General features: G+C 41.6%; 1 protein-coding gene across 1 annotated transcript in view; it reads left to right on the top strand.

Annotated features, from left to right (window-relative positions):
• The window catches only part of plpp4 (phospholipid phosphatase 4), a 36,131-nt gene that overhangs the window by 2,417 nt on the left and 13,821 nt on the right, over nucleotides 1-19,893 (top strand). Inside the window, exon 2 of the mRNA XM_028423606.1 lies at nucleotides 18,125-18,233. Within this exon, the coding sequence (XP_028279407.1) occupies nucleotides 18,125-18,233 (109 nt within the window). The remainder of the gene's footprint in view (nucleotides 1-18,124; nucleotides 18,234-19,893) is intronic.

The following is a 19,893-nucleotide window of genomic DNA, read 5'->3' as shown; positions in this document are numbered from 1 at the left end:
TTCTTCCATGAGTGCTTGTGTGACAGACCTTGTGTCCTCAATAAATCAGCACAAGCTTTGGGTTTCTGTGTGTTTGCTCCAAAGCTCTGAGATGGACATTTGAATAAGCAGATTATTCTTATAAACACCAGCGCACTGATTAAATGTAGAACAGCAGACAAAGCAGGAAGGACACAGACAAAAAGAAGGAGGCAGCGGACGAAGATAAGATGGATGCCATGCAGTTAGGGAGATGGAGATTGTTTTGAGATTTTATAGATTAAGACCTGAGGCTCAGAAAATACTGAGGCACCAAAACCACTCTGAGAACTCCTATCAGTACGATCTAAAAGCTTCTTGATGGAGTGACTGGCCACAGAGGAGGGCAGTTGTTTTACTGCCTGATGTACACAACAAAATAGAGATTTGTTTGTGCCAGGAGGAACAATTTGGGCCTTTATTGTAGGGAATTCTGAGGATAATGCAGAAGTTTGTCAGTTGCTGTGGTGCGGAGGCATGCCAGAATATCCAGTGTGTGATGAGCTTAAATATCATCTAACAGTCTTTATTTTAAGGATAATTTCTGACATTGTTGTCAAGGAGGTTAATAGCATGTGGCCCTAGAAAACTCATCCATCAAAAACAGCGTTGGGTTCACAGCACATCATCCTCTCCTCTCAGAGGATGGGCTTGGTGAAGTCTAAGAAAGCCTTGCGAGATGTTGGGGCAGAGGAGAATGTCAGGCCTTAGACTATTTAAAAATAAGCCGATTGTTAAGCCTACATGTTAAGAATGAGTGCTGCTACATTTGTTGAGAAAATCTCTTTTTAGAGGATTGGCTGTGACGTCATCAATGCTTCTAATCCGTTAAAAAGTTAAAAGTGTTTTGTGAAAACGTGTTTAAATCATGTTAGAATTCTAAATTGAATTACTCCCCATTAATTAGCCAACTGTATGTCTCCATAAATGGCTACTTTAATCTGTTAACAGCTCAAGCAACACATTGTTTTAGTAAACCAACAAATTACTGCACCCACAATCTGATTTCTTGCAGCAAATAGCTGTCCACACACAGCAGGTCACAATGGAAATGGTCACCCTGTTGAGGAGGATGTGTGCAGCCTTGTTGCCTGCAGCCCTCCATCTACTCTAACAGCTCACTGCTGCTGCACCTTCTTGTTCCATTAAAAATTAAATGGCCCGCTCATAGGAGGAAAAAAATGGAGAAAACTTGATCGCAGCCAGCTCTTTCTGCAGTGACATTGCAGTTACTGTGACCGCTCTTTAATTATAGTCCCCCATGTTTTGCCAGTTGAATGCGTTTAATGTGAAGCAGCATGTTCTGTCAGCATTAACTGTACCTAAATACAACACTGGCTGAATTTCAAATTACCGGTAGGTTTAATGATATGGATGGCATGATGTTCTGGTGTGTCCATTCAGCATAAAAGCATCTATGTGTTGTATCTGGACCAAAATGGACGAAAATGTGCCATATCCACCTCTAATAAGCCCCAAGAAAGACTGAGATTTTACCTCCACTGTCTATATTGCTTTAGTCCAAACATTGTTTCCCAGTGGGAAAATTTCCAAGCAAACACTCCAGTGCAGTAAAGTACACAGTAGGTAATAGCACAGAGCGTAAGTGCTGCTGTTCAGCAAGTCCAATATATATATATATATATATATAACATTTAAACCCAGATATAGCTTTCAGGATCCAGTTGACTGAACTGCAGATGCAGACAAGTAAATATTGGTGAGGAAGAAGGCTCCAGAGCTCACACTGCTCTGTTTCTATGTAAATACATTTACCATTTGTCAGTTTACTCTTGTGCCTCTTTCTGTTTCTTGTGGCCAGAAATCACTAACAGATTTGTAACTAGAGTCATCTGCCAGTTATTTACGTTTCAGTGTATGCATGGTTATGATAGTGTATTCTCTTGTATCTAATTTTGGCAGTTAACGTCTCAGGCAGTGAGTCACAGGTCATTCAATCGGTGACCCTCATTATCTTAGAGATGAAGGAACAACTGGTACTTGACAGCTGAGTGGTTGCAGGGTATGAAAACATGTACCGACGGAATGACACAAATGGATGAGAGACTGACAGAACACAATGTGTGAGGAAAAAGGTGGCCTCCAGGCATGTTCATTTATAGATCTTTGTCTACAACAACCCACTGTTGTGCTTGATTACATAGACTAAAAGCAACTTGATTAATTACTGAAGAAGCTTTTATAAATCGGCTATTCAATAACATCCAATTAAACCACACAAAAGGCAGATAAGTCCACAAAATACAAAGGAAAACAAAGGCGGAGTATGAGGTATTTAACAGGATTTGTGTGTTGTGTGCCATCTTTGATCAGAATTCAGAGTCAGAGTGGTCTGTAAACATAAAGTTATGGAAAATAGATTAATGGAAACACGAGCGACAGAGATGAAGAGGACAGATGAAGAAGGAAGGCAGGAAAGCAACCAGCAAACTATGCAGTCGCTGTGGCAGGAATAATAAAAATAATTCCAGTGAGAGTGGAGGCAGCTGACTGTCGCACCAGGTCCAGGGATTCCCTGACAGCTCGGTCTGTCACCGCTCTAAGCTACTCTGGCATTTCATTCTCCCCTATCATTTGATCAGCTCATTATGTCTTGCTGTCCTCGCTGTCATCTATTCAACCCCATCGCTTTATCCCTCCACGGCCACAACATCAGTCTCAGTTATTCTCTGCATGTCACTATTCTGTCTTGAAGGGACACACCAAGTTTTTTTGTAAAAATTACCCTCCGGGCCAAGTGATCCATTACATGATGAAAACTGACTGCAGGCACAAAAAATGAGAGGAAAGGAGAAGCAAGTCAAAGAAGATGTTGACATCTACATGATTTTTAGCGCATTATTTTCTCTTGCGTGTACTTCTATCACAAAAAGATATGAGAACAGTCATAGGCAAACTTCACAACTTTAATGGTGTAGTCATGTGAATTAATAATTTATCATATTATATCACACATATCACTCGCAAATTCGACTTAATTCCCAGCTTTTTCACAACACGAATTACAAAGTGACAATAATAAACCCATTCAGCTGCCACCATGTTTGACAAGGGCATTTAAAAATGTCACAAAAGCCGCTTATTAGAACTTTATGGGTAATATTTTTAGCTAGAATATCTTATGGTGAAATGTAACTATTGCTCTACTCTGTTGTCTCATTGATATTTTTCTCCTACTATTGCATCTGTAAAATGATATTTATATGGTTGGCCTGCAGCCCAGGGCAGGGGATTGAAACACAGACCTTACGGTTAGCGGACAACCACTCCACCACCTGAGCCACAGCCTCTGTGATGGGTACATAACAGGGGTGTCAGAGCATCTCCAAAATTGCAGGTCTTGTGCAGTGGCAAGAAAAACTGGTCCAAGAAGGATAGCAGGGTCCAAGGTTTAATGATGCATGGGACCAAAATCTGGCCCATATAGCAAAGAGCTATTGCAGGACAAACAAGAAAATTGTGCATTGCAGCTTGCAGCATATGGAACCACACACTAGAGTGTCCTCTATTTAGGGAGGGAGCATATTGTATGAGGATGTGGACATGGAGTAATAGAAGAAAATAGATGGTGACAGGTCCCTATATGTGAGAATATGTTCAACATTTGAACAATTCTGTGTACAAAAGTTGAACAATTCTGAGTACATGAGGTGGAAACGATGGCAAATCTTAATTCTGCTCTATTGAATTTGTCTAGATGTGTTCTGTAAAAATTAAATCTAAGCAGATGAAGAATATCTGAAAGTGTTGCTCAGTGGGTGTAGGTGTAGGTGTGCGGCAGTGCTGTAGAAGTGTGGAAGCAGTGTGAAGGTGACAGCTCCTGTCGGAGGAAGATCCTTGCACTGCTTTACACTTCCTCCCATCATGATATTTCTATTCTTAAACCTTCTTCTGTCACTTTCCCCATTTATTGCCCCACTATCTAGTATTTTCTTAGACCTGCCCCATCATTTCCTGTGTCTTACTCTTCCTAAACAAAGGAAGCAGAAGAGATGAAAGAACCTCCCTCTAACACAGGCAGTCCCCTGGTCCAAGCCTTGAACTAAAATATACCAAGCAAGCCCTTCTCCTTGTGGGAAAGCCTTCATCATGTCTGTGTGTGCATGTCCCTTGGGCCTCAAGGTTTTGCTGTCAGACCACTCTTTCCTTGATGGTTTCCTTTGGAACATGAACGAAAGTGTGATAGCTCTTTCTGCTACAGGAAGGAAGATTGCATACAGCGTACGTCATGGTCGAAGGAAGGAAACGCATCCACAACTTTTACAGTTTTAAGTTATATTGTACAAAATATTGTTGTGACTGTAGTTACAGCTGTGTACAAAAAAAAACACCAGCATCACCAATGTTGGCACGTCACCTCTGATTCCAGATTGAGTGTTTTACAAGAGGTGAAAATCACATCAAGCACAGCCATGTGTGAGCAGCAGTTGTTACAATGATGTCACTTTCTGCATCTAGACTTTCTACCCATATTTTATGAGCAAGTGCTACCTGAGGTGGTTTGGGCAGCTGGTTCGGATGCCCCTCGAGCACCTCCATGGTGAAATGAGAGAAGGCCTCGGGACAGACCCTGGACACGCTGGAGGGTTACATCCCACAGCTAGCCCGGGAACACCTTGGCATCCCCCGGATGAGTTGCGAGAGGGGAATCTGGGTTTCCCTGCTTAGGTTACTGCCCCTTCAACCCGAACACCGGGTAAGCTGTATATAAATGGATGGATGGGTGGATGAAGTCTGACTATACATTTCTAAATGTATCATATACCCCGTTCACACTGGGGAAATCAATCCGGCTAGAGCGGGATTCGGGCCGTATCTGGATATATCCTGATTTTTTTCTGAGTGTGAACACCGCGAATCCGGCTATATCCAGCTTGATTTCAATCCACCTCTTGGAGGTGGATCTAGCCGGATTGGCTCAAATGTGGCTTACGTCTGAACACAAATGCAGCTAGCGAATCCGGCTAGCGACGTGATACTTCTGGTTAGAGACAATACTTCCGGTTCACGTACAAAAACCATATGTAAACAACCGTCGGACTATGACAGCTTTTTATTTATTTTCCACAGGGCTACAAAGGAATAAACTGCTTTTTAAAACCGAAAAAAAATTACGAAGTAACGAGCGACAGGACAAAAAAAAAAAAAACGCACGACACATGTGCACACGCGGTCCTACAGACTCTGTATATTACAAGGCGCTACCTAGCGGTTTGGAGGACCACAAACACACCGGATTAGGCCGGATTGAGTGCGGACAGATTTGAAAATAGGTCTGAGCGTATCCAGTTTAAAGACTATCCAGATACAGTCCTACTCTAGCTGGATTAACTTTCTCCAGTGTGAACGGGGCCTTACAAATCACATCTAATCTAGAAGTCAATTAATCCATACCATAACATTTATCCAAAATCCAAAGGTCCCACAGCTGCCTCACATCTCTGTATTGTTACTGTCCCCATTGGAAATGACTGACAGCAACTAAATCAGGAGGTTTGCAATCAGAATTTCATACACTATGAAATTTACCTTCCAGCTGCCAACAGTTTTTGGCCCCAGTCAAACTTAACCTTTTAATCTGCAAATGCCAGACACTTTAGTGCCACACACACGGTTGCTTTTTTTAAAAGTAATTAGGCTGATTAGTTCTGGTCTCTGAACTGTGTGGATGCATGATTGAATTGTCCTTGAGTTAAATGGCATGTGTGTGGCATTTGGCGACCTCAGCATTAGGGTAAATTAAAGTGACACTGTCACTGTCACAGTAAAAACAAACAAGAGGAAGATCTGTCTTTAATGTTTCCACACAGTTTTCAGAGCAGGACGCACACAGGTGGAAGTAATCCCATTAATGCTGGCTCTGTTTCATTAGGCATGCACAACATTCTGTAACTTAAAAACTCTTAAATGAAACAGTGACTTATTATAATGCAGCATAACATACTTTAGCATAAATTAATAGCATAATGGGTGTTAAAACTAATTTCAAGGAAAATGTGAAAATATATGTTTTTCAAGCATGAGCAGCAGTGCTGAAGAATTGCCTTCACATTTTAAATAAACGCTTAGAAAATGAGTATGATTACTTGTTACGTCGGAACCAATAAGCCCAAGAAAAGCCGAGCAAACCCACACAGGTGGTTTCTTTTATTTTGGCTAATTAGATCTCTCCTCGGCACTGTGTAGGTGTGTGTACAGATGGGGCTGATTGGCATCTCCCTCACTCCTCTGTTAGCCTTGTTGCCTTTGTAATCTTTATTAATACATGGGATTGGGTGACCTGAGGTAACTCCACCCACAACCAGCCTAAGCATATACACAATATCTAAAATGTATCTTATATATTCTAGTTAAGACCATGGTCCTCAGCCAGAAACAGGCTTGCCCTCTCCAGATTGGGGACAAGATGCTGCCTCAAGTAGAGGAGCTTAAGTATATTGGGGTCTTGTTCCCGAGTTAGGGGAAAATGGAGCAGGAGATTGACAGGTGGAGTCGTGTGGTATCCACAATATTGTAGGCCCTGCTTATGTTTGTTCTGGTGACGAGAGAGGCAAGGGGGGTGGGGTCTGCTCCTCTATGTTGACAGGAGCCAGCTGAGGTGATCTGAGCACCTGGTTCAGATGTCTCCCAGCACCTCCCTGGTGAGGTGGTCTACGGGGCGCAGACATAGGACATGCTGGAAGCATTACATCTAATGGCCGGCCTGGAAAAGTCTTGACAACCACAGGAGGGAGGCTGAGGAGAGGGAGCTTTGGGTTTCCCTGCTGAGGCTGCTGTCCCTATGACCAAACCCAGGATAAGTGGTAGAAGATGAGGATGGATGGATGGATGGATGGAATGAAGGATGGATATACTAGCTAAGCATACTTTACTCTTTGGGGTTGCGTAAACTTAGAGTTGTCCAAGCTGGTCATGCTAATGTGCAGTGGGAGTCTGGACAACCTTTATGACAACCTGCTGACATCAGCTTTTGTCTAAACGAGGTTAAACTGGAGCTTTAAAATGGGCTTTATCTTAAACTGTAACCAACATGACCATGTATGATTTTATGTGGTGGAATCTCAGCATTTTGAGGATGAAAACAATAAATTTAAGCCTTAGATGTGAAAATGAACTCACTTGAGGCAACTGAACCAAGACACAAAAAGAGCATTTAATTATGTGATAGCAGATGTATGGAAGGTCAGCTTCACTGTGTGTGTTTAGGCATTTGTACATATTTGAAAGAAAACAGTATTTGTGTAGCGAGTGCCTGATGCGGCTAATGACCGGCTTTAACTGTCTGTGAGTGTTGTAAAGTGGTGTATACATACGCCCGTCCTTTGAAGCTGAAATCTTTTTCCTGTTGCTGTCGTCTTTGACATTTGCTAGCATGACAGCAGGGATAAATGTCAGCCTTGTATCCCACTCCCATATCTGTATCGAGCCTGTGTGAGTGATCGGGGTGTCTGTGTTTAATTCTTCCAACCTTCCCCGTTCCCTCCCTCTCTTCTCTTCAAGCATGGTTACCCTCCGCACTCAGGCAAAAGCACATGCACACCCACCCATCACATCTTTTGTACCTTGTGCTTAGTTTTGAAGCACAAATGTGAGGCATTAGAGGTGACTTTAAATGCCATATATTCCACTGGCAGAATTCATTATCTCCTCTTTGATAATCCTCATCTGCAAAGCAGTGAAACTTTTCAGATTAAAAATGTTCCAAGGTTAGCTGATAAATACATAATTCCTATCTGAATTCACCCTTCAGTGCCTGTGGTTTCACTAAAGGTCGCCGGATAATTACAGAGCACCAGGGTGAGTGTTGCTGTAATGTACTGTAGGTACAAATTACATGAAGTATTATATTTAATTAAAGTTATTGAAGGGGTAGACAAACATTAATAAGAGTCTATTTTTAAATAATATGCACCAGGTCTTTACAAAGCAGCCAGGTGCTGCCAATCATCGGTCACTGATGATCATCAGCAGGTGTTCAGAAGTCAAATGCAGTGCTCGTGTAACCAAAAACATTGTTAGTGAATGTATGTTGGAACTTTTGAGGGAAAACAGGCTACATGTTTTTTCTTGTTCTCAGTTTTTTTTGCTAAGTTAAGCTAACTGGCTGCTGGCTGTAGCTCTATATTTAGCTGCTTCCGCTGTGAATGTTCACAGAAAAACTTTTCAATCTTCTCATCTAACTCTGAGAAAGAGAACAAATTAGCATATTTTTCCCATGTCCCAAACTATTTCTTGAAAAGTTCCTGCCTGATTATTTTTGAACTAAAGTCATGGTGGAAAAAATAGGAAGTAAAAAAAAAAAAAGATGTTGCTGGTGGGGTACATGAGAAAAGGCAGCAGCAGTGTTGAGAATGTTTTCTGAGTTAGATTACTATAGGACCATTATACAGTTAAAAATGTACTCTAGACAGTTCATTAGAGAGAGAGGAAGCTCAAGGAATCTGATGAGCTTTAACGTGAATGGGCTGCTAAAGTCAATGCATTTACTCAGCAAGCTAAATGAATATAAGCCCTGGACCCGCGGAGCGTTTACAGAGCCTCCTGGCAAACCCTCAGTGCATAGCAGCCTTGCTTCTTTCTTTCCTGCTGTGGGCTGGGAAACTTATCTTTCCATGTCTACCTCCATGATTCCCCAAGTCTGCAATCCCTCCTAGTCCCCATGGCCATGTCCTGCCTGCTTCTGTCTGCTGCCTTTCCTAATTCCTGTCTCAAAAACGGGCCTCTAACCTTTCTGAAAGTGCCTCTGGGGCTTTTATCGTGAACAGACACCTGTAGTCTGACTGAGCGAGCCCTCATTTTGCTTCTCATTATACAGTAGCTTTTTAATACACCTTCATTTTCCCTGGTATCATTGGTTAATGATTATTTTTTTTAAACCCAGCATTTCCCCTTACCCTGGGGTTTTGCGTGACAAGCGAAGGGTAGTATTTTGCTTTTTTCTCCCCCTTTAGCCAACTTGAGAAGGGATATCTCCAGGGATGCCTGAGCTAGCTGAGTGTCACTCAGCATCTATCCTGCTCCATTCCTCTCTCCCCTGCCTGTGACAGGACTGATGCTGTGCATTCCTGACACGTTCAGCCAAGACCAGGACTGTAACCACTAACACAAACAGAAATGGAGATACAGCATGTGACATTTATAACAGGATTCTAAGCAGTAGAGCACACTATAAGAAACCTTAAGCAAAAACACATTTAACTAATCATATTGATTAAAGGTGATTATATTAGGCATGCAGGTTGCATTGTGGGTAATTCAGATGAGGATATTAGGAAAACTTTTCTCCAAAGCAATATAATATAATACTTTATTTCTTAAATTTAATATAATGAAATCATTGTTTGCATTCCAGACTCTGACTGTAAAGGCTGTTCCATACTCCGCGAGACAAAGAGCGGAGAACGCGCTCCACGGGTGGTAAGAGATTAAAAAAAAAGGTCTTTTCCGCACTGAGGTACCATACTCCGCGAGACGTGTGTGTGCAGAACTCCTCATACGGCCCGCCCACTAAACTATAAGGAAAGACTTTACTGAGTTTTTTAACACACCACAAGGACTTGTGCCATGGCAAGAGGGCATTATACAGAGAGGGTGCCTGCAACAGCGTGAGATGTCCGGCGATGAGTTGTGAAAATGCGACATTAAAAGTAACAATAGCAAAGATTCAGTGTTTGTGCCTTTATGACCACATTTGCACATCTACTGTGTTCCAATGTGCCTGCGATACTTCAAACTGTCCGGTGATGAGCTGTGAAGATGCGACATTAAAAGTAACAATAGCAAAGATATACAGACATTGTTAACGAGCCTATTATGCCCGGGTATGTAGGAGTATATAGAATGGTAACAGTCACCATCTGGTATGTGTGAATGGCTGTCTGGAGTTATTGGTGACAAATCACCCTGACTTGCCTTTCTTTCTTTCTTTTATTGCTCATCATGCAAACCAGTATGGTCTTATCTAAATCTGTTGAATCAGCGCTGTTTATACACCTACCTATATACCTGGAGAGGCTCTTGCGCTTCTCCACTTTCATCACGCCCACAATAAATTCCGACCAATCGCAGCATGGTTGCCGCACAGCCTTGAAAGACAAAGTTCGGCCCGGACCCTGTGCACAGGAGTGCGGATCAGCGGGCGGTCAGAGACAAAAAATGACGTCATTTTGTGGGCGTACCGTCTGCACGGGGGAAAAATGTCTTTGTCTCGCGGAGTATGGATCCAGCTTAACTATGCTGGAGAACATACTTCCCCTCAGAGACACAACATTGCCTCGGCATAAAGCCTTTGTCCCTTCAGACCTCAGTTCTGTCTCCAGACTTCAGCCTTTAAACCAATCACCACACTCAGTCACACAACCTTACCTCTTGGCTTGAAACTTTCTGTTTCCATTTGTTTTCCTGCTGTCTGGGTTCTTTTCAGCCAAAAAAAAAGTGAAATATGATTATTTTAGGTGCCTGGAACCCAAAGACAATCTGCTAGGTACTGCTAGTCTGATTAAAAAGTTCAGCTATCCCCCCAGTCCCTGTTCAATCAACACCACACATAAGCACACATTAGTTGTTGAGGCAGCAGCGTTGTGCTCTGGTCTGAGGGTCCAATGATGAATGACATAAAGTGGCATGATTAAATCCAGAATGTGTCCTCGGTTTGTCACTCAGCTTCACTCTTTCTCCATTGTGACCCACCCTTAATCGAATCGCAGCAGCAGCAGCAGCAGCAGCAGCAGCACTTTATTAAATCACAGATACCCGCTTGTCTTTATTTTAATCCAGCAGTAGCAGAGGAGGTAGATTTGATTTTGCAGGAATCGCAGATGTATGAATTTTTTTTCTCTGTTGGGTAAGAAATTGTAACTTAAGCAAAACCTGTTTCCTTCCAGCAATGTCGAATGTGTAGGATGCAGATTAATAATAAATCGAGGCTCACCTCCATCAGTCATTACAATGATTTACTTTTCGTTTCTTTCCTAGGTTAAAATATTGTCACACCATATTTTGCGCATGCATAGCTCCAGGGGACTTGTACTGTGTTAGCAGAAAGATGTATTCATTATTTCACAGTGTTTCCAAGTTTTTGACCCACTTTACCAAGTTATCAGGGAGAAACACCCATTGATTCATCCATACATAAATACATTTTCCCAATCTACCTCATCTTGTACAGGGTCATAGGGAGCTGGAGCTTTTCCCGGCATTTAGTGAGCGCCAGGATACAATGTTGTGGGGAAGCCATGCAGACAAAGGAAGAACATGCTCACTCCACATAGAAGGGCCCCAGCTGGTCTGGTTAGAAACAGCCAATGACAAAACCACAACTCCTTAATTAGTTTGATTGCTGCAAAACAAGGTTAATTGGGTCTCTTATCTGGCCTTAGGCATGACTGGTTGTTTGTCTCTCTATATTAGCCCTGCAATAGACTGGTGACCTGTCCAAGGTGTATCCTGCCTCCAGCACACCTGTGAACCTGCAAAGTGGCTTAAGAAAAAGGATGAACAGGGACATTCTTTTAAAAATCATTTAAAATTTGACCCTCAGCTACATCTACATTTACTTTCAGCTTATTATCTATTCAGCTCTTTGGCTGCTTTTCAGCTTTTCTTCATTCTTTTCTTCTTATTCAACTTTTTTCTAAAAGGATTTTTACAATAAAGTGAATATAAGAGCCCTCTAAACTCATCCAACTTTGAAGGACTTTTTTAACCACTGTTTTTAAGTGTAAAAACTATTTACAATACCTTTGACTCTTTATCTTGTTTTGGCCTTCATACTTCTTAAACCGCTTTTGAAAAAGTGATATTGCCCTGGTAAAGTGTCGCTGCACCTATTTCCCTGTAATATTACATATTATCAGGTATATGAATAACATTTCTGCTCAGTTGAAGAAAAGCACAAATGACATTACAGTTTTTACTTAAAAATATGTGACTTTATTTTCTGTTTTATACTTCATTTTTTTACATCATCTAGTATGTTTTTAGCATTGCATCCCAGTTTTTCCTCTTTTTCTGATATAATTTCATCCTTAAACAGTTAAAAAGGGTGCTGCTCTGTTCACTTACAGTTTCAGTTTTATCAACCTCTTTCAGCATATTCAGAGATGATTGCAGCATTTTCAGCCATTCAGAGTGATTCAGTCTTTGAGTATGCAGCAAACGAATGCATTTACTTCTGAAAAGGCATTTTTCTAGTTTTACAATTTAGACATTAAGTTAGAAGTGAGCTCAAATCGGCTTCATGATGTCAATCTTCCAATAACCATTTGATTATGAGGTCTTTAAAGAATTAAACTCATTACCGTATTTTCCGGACTATAACAGGTGACGCTCATGGTCGATATGTCGCTAATTCCAGAGCTATATGAGCGCACAGTAGTCTGCCTTTTACTAATTTACAGGGTGTTTATAGGAGTTTCTGTGCGGTGAAGCTAATTTCTCCGCGTGAGGACTTGTTGAAATGCGTGTGTCTCACTCTCAATGCCCTGCAGCCGCACCACTTAAGTTAAGAGGAATTCAGGAGGCAACGTTACGCTTAAAACGTAGTGATTACGCTGGCCCGCTTGTGCGGTGCAACTTATCTGTTTTTTTTCTTCTTCATCACGCATTTTTTGGCTGGTGCGACTTATACTCCGGTGCAACCTATAGTTCGTAAAATACGGTCATAAGGAAAATCCCTTAACCAGAACACAGATTTTTTTAAACATATTCTGAAAATATTTCCAAGAGTTTAAATCGCCGTCTTCAAAAACAATCCTTGAGTCCAGTTGCCTCGATCTAAACCCTTGGAAATGACTATGACCTGGATGAATGAGAGCATGGATGATATTCTGAAAACATTAATGATTTTTTAAAAGCTCTTAGTCTGTGGATTATTGCCCTTTTAATTTAGGGCTGATCTGTGCACCAACCCAAGTCCCCTGCTCAGACAATCTAGAGAGCCATTCAAGCAGTGCACTAGTGATTTGGCCAGAACCGGCTGTCTGTGTGCCAGCCACCCTGGGACATCAACTCGGCCAGAAATCAGAAAGCCAGCAAAGTCTGCTCTTCTATTTTCTCCCTTCATAGCACTTTACATTTCTCCCAGAAACTCTCCTCTCTTCAATCAGTACATATTTTTAAACATAAAACACGTCAAGGCCCGAGCTCCCAACATTCAGCACTGACCGTTTAGGTTTATTGAACAGCCGTATTCTCTGGCTGGATTTGATGGTGTGTAAGAGGAGGAATGGGAATTTACCCGCAGTAAATGAACCAGAAGACGCACAAAACAGAAAAAGGGATGCGGATTTCCCCCAGGGCTCCACATAACCTCTGATCCTAATAGCTTGTAAATCTCATAAGTCACTTTTCAATAGCTCTCTGCTGTATGATTAGATGACTGGGGTAATAAGTGGGGGCTGACATGTGGGTGCCATCAGACTGAGAGAAAGGCAGTATAATGAACACCCACCTCTGGTGCAAAATGTCGATTTGAATTCTGTCCCAAATCTGCCAGATGGGCTCACCCCACCTCCTCCTTCTCCAACCCTACCCCCCCCCCCATCCCTTCACTACACACAACTAGCTCTTAGTACCTCAGCTGATTGCCTCCTGAGAGTGCAAATGCAATCAAACGTGAATGGTCAAAATGCTCTGCATCCTTCCGAATGTGTCCCTGGATTGCAGCAGGTATTGAACAACTCAAGGTGTAACAAAGTGAGGAAAATGGCTTAAACCACATCAAGCATGGCTCAGAGTTAGGCACACTGGACACAGGCCTTGGACGCTGTCAGGCTCCCTAATTCTTTCTGTTCCCTCTGGGGTTAAAGGTCAGACGCTCTGTCAGGCAAGTGAGCGACGCAGTGTAAGCCCTGCTCTGTGGCCTCCTGCACCTTTAGATAAATGCTGTGTGACTGTACTTTAATAAGGGCTCTGGGCATTTGGCTCCAGCTCAACCAACCGCTCTGCTAGCAGATATAATGCGATCAATATTGATGAAAAAGCTCAGCTTCGGTTTGGATATATCTGTGATAGGCTGCTGCACGAACATGAGCAAAAAATCTTACTTAGATTGGTGGAAATGGGAGCATGCCTGAAGTTAATCCAACTAAGCTACCACACTCTTCTCTATGCCTAATTGCTTCACAGCAGATTTAACTAATTAAGAAGGAATTTCTTGACTTTTTTTATACTTTCTGTCACTGTGGCACAGCAGAGGATATGTATTCTGCCCACAGTGCATTGTAAATCACAAGCTTTCAAATTAGCTGCTCACATTGTTCTATGTGCTGTTGTGTGCTAAATCTCCCGAGTGGTTCGGTACAGTGAAGAGCGGAAATATTGTGAGAAATAATTCAGTTTTATTTCTTTAGCCGTGGCTGTGGCTCATCAGATTTTGGATATTCATGCAGCAGAGATGGATAGGAATTGGTGATGATAAATTGGCCCAATTTCAGAGTTTTAATGAAGAGGAATAGAGAAGAGACAAAATTCTATAAAGTACTTGAGTTAGAAAAGGTCAGTCATGAAGATTTAAAGCCAAGTCTAAAGGGTAGCTGTAATGCACATTTTATAAAAATGTATGTGGTGTACCACTGAGAATAAATGGTCCCTATAATTACAAAAAATTAAAGGTTTCCACTTCTTTTAAACTTTCAGAGTTTGCACACTCAACTTAAGATGTGTCTCTTCGTCAGTGAATCTTTAAGGGTTTGGTCCTGATAGAAGCCTTCATGATACTTTGCTCAGTGATGTTTCTGCAGAGAGCAAACAGAATAATGAGGGACTTCCCAGACAGCCAGCAGGCGGTGCTGAGTTCAGGGCATTCTGTGAGCCTTGTGTTTACGGACAGTTATCAAGCTGTGTATTCTGGTCAGAAGATCGTGTCTGGGCCTCATCAGAGAGTTTCCCCCCTCGCTTTCTGTTTTATGTCTCTTCTCAGTCATTTGATGTATCTTCCCAGTGTGAGCAAAACAAATAGAAGCATTTAGCAGGAAATAAATTTCAAAGCCATAAATCACACATGGAAAAAAAACAGCTCTTTTGGCAGTTAACCAGACACTCTGACGCTCTGAATGTGCCAGTGCTAGTTTCATTCTTTCTATAATGCATCCTGCTGGTGCTCTCCACCCTCGTTGTCTGTCTCCTCAAATCAATGTGATTACAATTATTCCCCAGCATGATAAATCGCAGCCCATGCTGCGTATGTCATTACCTCTCCCATCTCAGATATTGACTATACTAATGTGGCTGTAATCCATGTTGTCCTTCCTCACACACACACACACACACAGGTCTCCTCTTTAGGCTGCAAATGATGCACTACTACTGTGATCACCCCAGCCCTTAAATTACACCGAACCTCCACAAAACACCAGACACTTCTATCCCTGGAAACAAGAAAGGAAGCCTTGATTAATTCCAGCTGTGCTCATGACGTTTGGAGTCTGGAGTGCTTCAAGTGCACCTGTGGAGATTATTTTTTTAATAAAGTTTATCATTGGAAAAGAGAAGATGGCCAGGGAAATCCTGCCAGAGTGGCATTGAGTTGGTGGAGGAGGTTTGATACAAATTCTTCAAAAGGAGGAGGAATATTAGATATAAAAGAGGCACTTTGTTTTCACTTTAGCAATGAAAAACTACTGATAATAGGATTTAGCTATTATTATTCAAATATGTTATTTATTTTAATTTAATCTTATTATTAGCAAGCCTGTGCCCACTGCATCACTCCCAATGAAATAAAACATAGTGCAGATGAGGTTTATCTACCTCCGGGAGTTTATTCCTTAAACCCATTAAGACTTTAAGGGTGGAAAGCAGGATAAGCTTTGCGATCATTGCAGTATTTAATGACCCAGAGGCTGTTGCATGTGTGTGTTAAATGTTGTTACAATGGATGCTTTAGTTTGTGTGTGTTATTTCAGGTTCACCTTCACTGACTCTATCTGTCCATGCTTTATGTCTCACTCTGCTTTTAATCCCCTGATCCTAAAATAACATTCCTAGTCACTGAACAAGAAAGCTGATGAGGGAACAAGCTGGGAAAATGGAGTAATTCAGGAAGCATATTGTGTGTCATTAGCGCACTATAATCTATTGTACACCACATACGGTTAATGTAATGCGGCTGAAGCCAATCGTTCACACGGACTCAGCAAGGTGTAAAACGAGCTGGTGCTGATTAGGCGGCTCGTATGCAAAACATGCAAACAGCAGACCAACAAACAGACTCTCCTCTGTGTGTAATACAGTGGATGTCGATTACAGAGATTAAAAATGTATAATTGATTTCCCTGTAGTGTAAAGAGTGGAAAAACAAGAACATCTGTCCCCTTTATGTGCCATTTAACCACTGGACTCTTCCTCACACTGTGGAGGCGCGCATGGATCCAGAATATCTTCATGTCTTTGCTGCTGGCCTGTGAGCTTCACTACTGGAGCAGATACATTCATGGCTGAAGGGCATGTGGTTGTTTGGGGGAAAGCATTACCCTATAACTTCTTCCAGATTTTAGATCTGCAAGATGTAATATCCTTTACTGTAGACGAGGCAACTGATGAGAAAAGGTGATGTTAGATATCAGGGATTATAAATCCTGTTACAGAACTTATAACGGACAAGGTCTTTCACAGGGTCCAACCCTAACTGGTTACTGAAAGAACTACTTTAGCTGCCTGGCTTTTAATTGCCAACAGTCCTGTTTCCTCCTCCTGTCCCGTCTGAGTTATCAGTCTTGTCAGTTCAGGACAGCTCTCCTCTTATGGATGCCGGCACTTAATTCGTTTGAGGAGGAAATGAAAACTTGACTGTAGGTAGCATAATTTAAAAGATGGACTATTACTCTGAAGAATAATGATTGGCCTGACACCATCATTACTGTTACCGAGTCAACAACCAGACATAGATCGTCCACTTTCATGCTTTTGTCTCGGAAGTCCAGAGTGGCTCATTGGCAAGAACCCTCCTGTTAGCCGTAGATGGTTGTTGACTTGTTGTACTAACAAGTCCGACATGGCGTCCTGTGTGTTTGACTTTCCCTCTTACAGGACTGGATATACATTCTGCTGCAAATCCGTTCCCTTACCAGTGCACTGCTGCTAACAGCAGATTGATTCTTGTGGAACTGGAGAGAGAGAGAGAGAGTCATTTTTGATGAAATGATCCTTTTGGCAATGGAGAGCGTGACCTGCCTGACCATGGCAGCACACCGTGCTCCTCCTGCACAGGGTTATATTCCAGAGGTTGTTGTATTCCATAAAGATCTGTCATTTCAACATAGATACAAGAACTTTCAAACCAAAGGCTAGTTAAAATCCCCCAAGGATCTTACACCCACAACTGTCCCCTCTTGGAGTACAAAGACTCTAGGAACCAGTATCCTTCTTGTCAGCAGGGGGGAACAATGTTCTTTGCATGCTTCAAACTCCAGTTTATGTTCATTCACCTATCATCTATGAGTTGCTCATGATTTGAAGCATAACCCCTAATTCAAGGGTTTACTTCACTCTATCCAAGGCCGGGCTTCTGGGATCTCAAATGAGGGCCACACACATCAGAGTCCTCTGCACTGGGCTGAGTTAGGGTTCAGTTGGTTATGGGCCTGAGTTTGGTGAGAGATAATGCAAAGACAACATTAGCAGTCAGCTATGAAGCACAGAGAGAAGGACTGAATTCACATGGTTAAAGGTACATTTTTTAGTAATAATCAAACACTTGTATTCATGGTTGAGAGTTACTGTGGAGCAAAGTGCTGGAACAGAGCATGCAGAGACTTGAATTGTTTTAGCGTGCGGTGACAAAACGACCTTGTTGAAATGACAGAGAACAAGGTTGTGGCTGACAGATCTCAGGGTGGGCAGGGAGAGCTGGAGGAAGTACCAGCATGCTAATTTGTTCCCAGTCAGTAAGTGAGCAAGACAACAGTGCAGGTGATCTTGGGCGATGTCGCCTTGATTGTGTTTTTCCTTTTTTTTAACAGAACCAACTGTTCTTTTACTTTAACCTCTGCATCAAACAGGAAGCTGATGTGCTGTACAGACATTTAAAGCCGTGCAGCTCTCACTGTGTGTCACTGATCCATGTACATTTTGTTCTTTGCCTCAGAGTTACAGAGTTTCTGAAGCCTTTTGAGAGAGTGATTCAACCAGAGGAGCTGTGGCTCTACAAGAATCCTCTAGTTGAGTCAGACCGCATTCCCAAGAGGGTCATGTTCGTAAGTACCTGCTGTCTAACTGTCCAGAGTTGATTTCCACTAAGTACTTGCTCACTTGTGGATTTTAAATGCCTAATTCCTATCTGTGTGGTGCTCCGTCCTTCATTTTGGATGATCACTTTTATTTCTACTGTTGAGGTAAAGCCTAAATCCTGCTGATGGATATGATCAGTGGTGATTAGCAGTTCCAATGTAAACATCATCCTCTTTTAATCAGCAATATTGGTTGTTCTGCGCTAAGATGGATCTGCAGCCACTTGGGCAGAGACTGAAAATATATATTATTTGCAGCAAAGTTCTCCGGAACTGCTGGCTTCAATTCAATTAAAGTACAACAAAGTGGCCATTACAGTGAATGACTAAACACTGCTGTGAGTCATATGTTATTGACAGACACAAATGGTCATATTTTTTAGAGAGTCATCATGGCAAAATAAATGACTAAGGAGCCCAAAAACAAGCTAAAAATAAATCTGTAATACTTCATTTCAACCAAATACCCTCAAAAAACATACATATATAAACTATAAATATATATATAAACTCTAAATGCGGCAGTCTAACCATCACCATGAATCCCTTCTGACTACAGTTTTACCTGGCCTTTACTCATGCACATTTCCAATATACAATATAAGTAATTTCTAGACCACACAGCAGAAAATAAATATAAAAACTTTATTTTATGACGCTCCACATTCTCAGAAAAATGTCCTTCGTAAACACACAAGCTCGTACAATTTGAATTCCTGCAAAAATGTATTTGTGCTGAAAGGCAGAGACAGAACATTATGTCTGTCAGTATTATCACAGTGATCAAATTTTTTCTGTTTAATAATGACCTTATAAAAATCTGCTGAAATCGTTTTTTTGTTTTTTACCCAATGGTCCACAGTTTCATGTCACTGCTCAGACAGGTTAATATGTGTATTTATGTGCATACAGCAGGGCATCTTTGGCTACATGCTGCCTTGTCAGAAGACTTTCTAATAGGCACTGACCGTTTAATCAAAATATCAAACTAACATAAGAGGCCTGCCTGTTGCTTGTTTGGCTCACCTCTTAGCAACCTGTCAGCCTTTGACTGACTGGCACTCCACTTTATCCTGTGCTCCTCCACACACATCAATCATCTGGCTGTGTGCAGAAACAGCTGCAGAGATGGCAAAGAGCTCCGACTGTCAATCATTTCAAATTAAGACAGCAGCTTTAGCATAGGTAATACCCTTCCACCCACTTATTAGTCTAACTAAATCTAAATACTGCCTGTAAGATAAGCTTAGCAGTTCTTCATGATATTTAGAAGCCTTTATAAAATAAAGTAATACACAGAGGCAGATCTGCTCATAAATAAATGATGGAAAAACAAATTCTCATCAATAAATATTTGACGAGTATAAGCACTGATAAGCACTTGAAAGGGCATAAGTCACACAAAGGAGTCAAGCAGACACACACACATGCATATACAAACACAATCTGACTATTTGTCTCTAGAGCTGAATGCCCAGCCAAAGCAGTACATAAACATCTACAGCTTATCTGCACCCTATTTATTTCTGTTTCCAACATGCTGTATAAGCATGCTGACAGTTAATATTTAGTTCAATGTCCACAGATCTGTGCTGAAGACTTGTTGATACAGTAAATTATGAATTGA

Source organism: Parambassis ranga, chromosome 15, assembly GCF_900634625.1.
Source record: "Parambassis ranga chromosome 15, fParRan2.1, whole genome shotgun sequence".
Taxonomy (NCBI): Eukaryota; Metazoa; Chordata; class Actinopteri; family Ambassidae; genus Parambassis; species Parambassis ranga.
The sequence above is the reverse complement of the archived record's forward strand: the minus strand, read 5'-3'. Positions and strand labels throughout refer to the sequence as shown.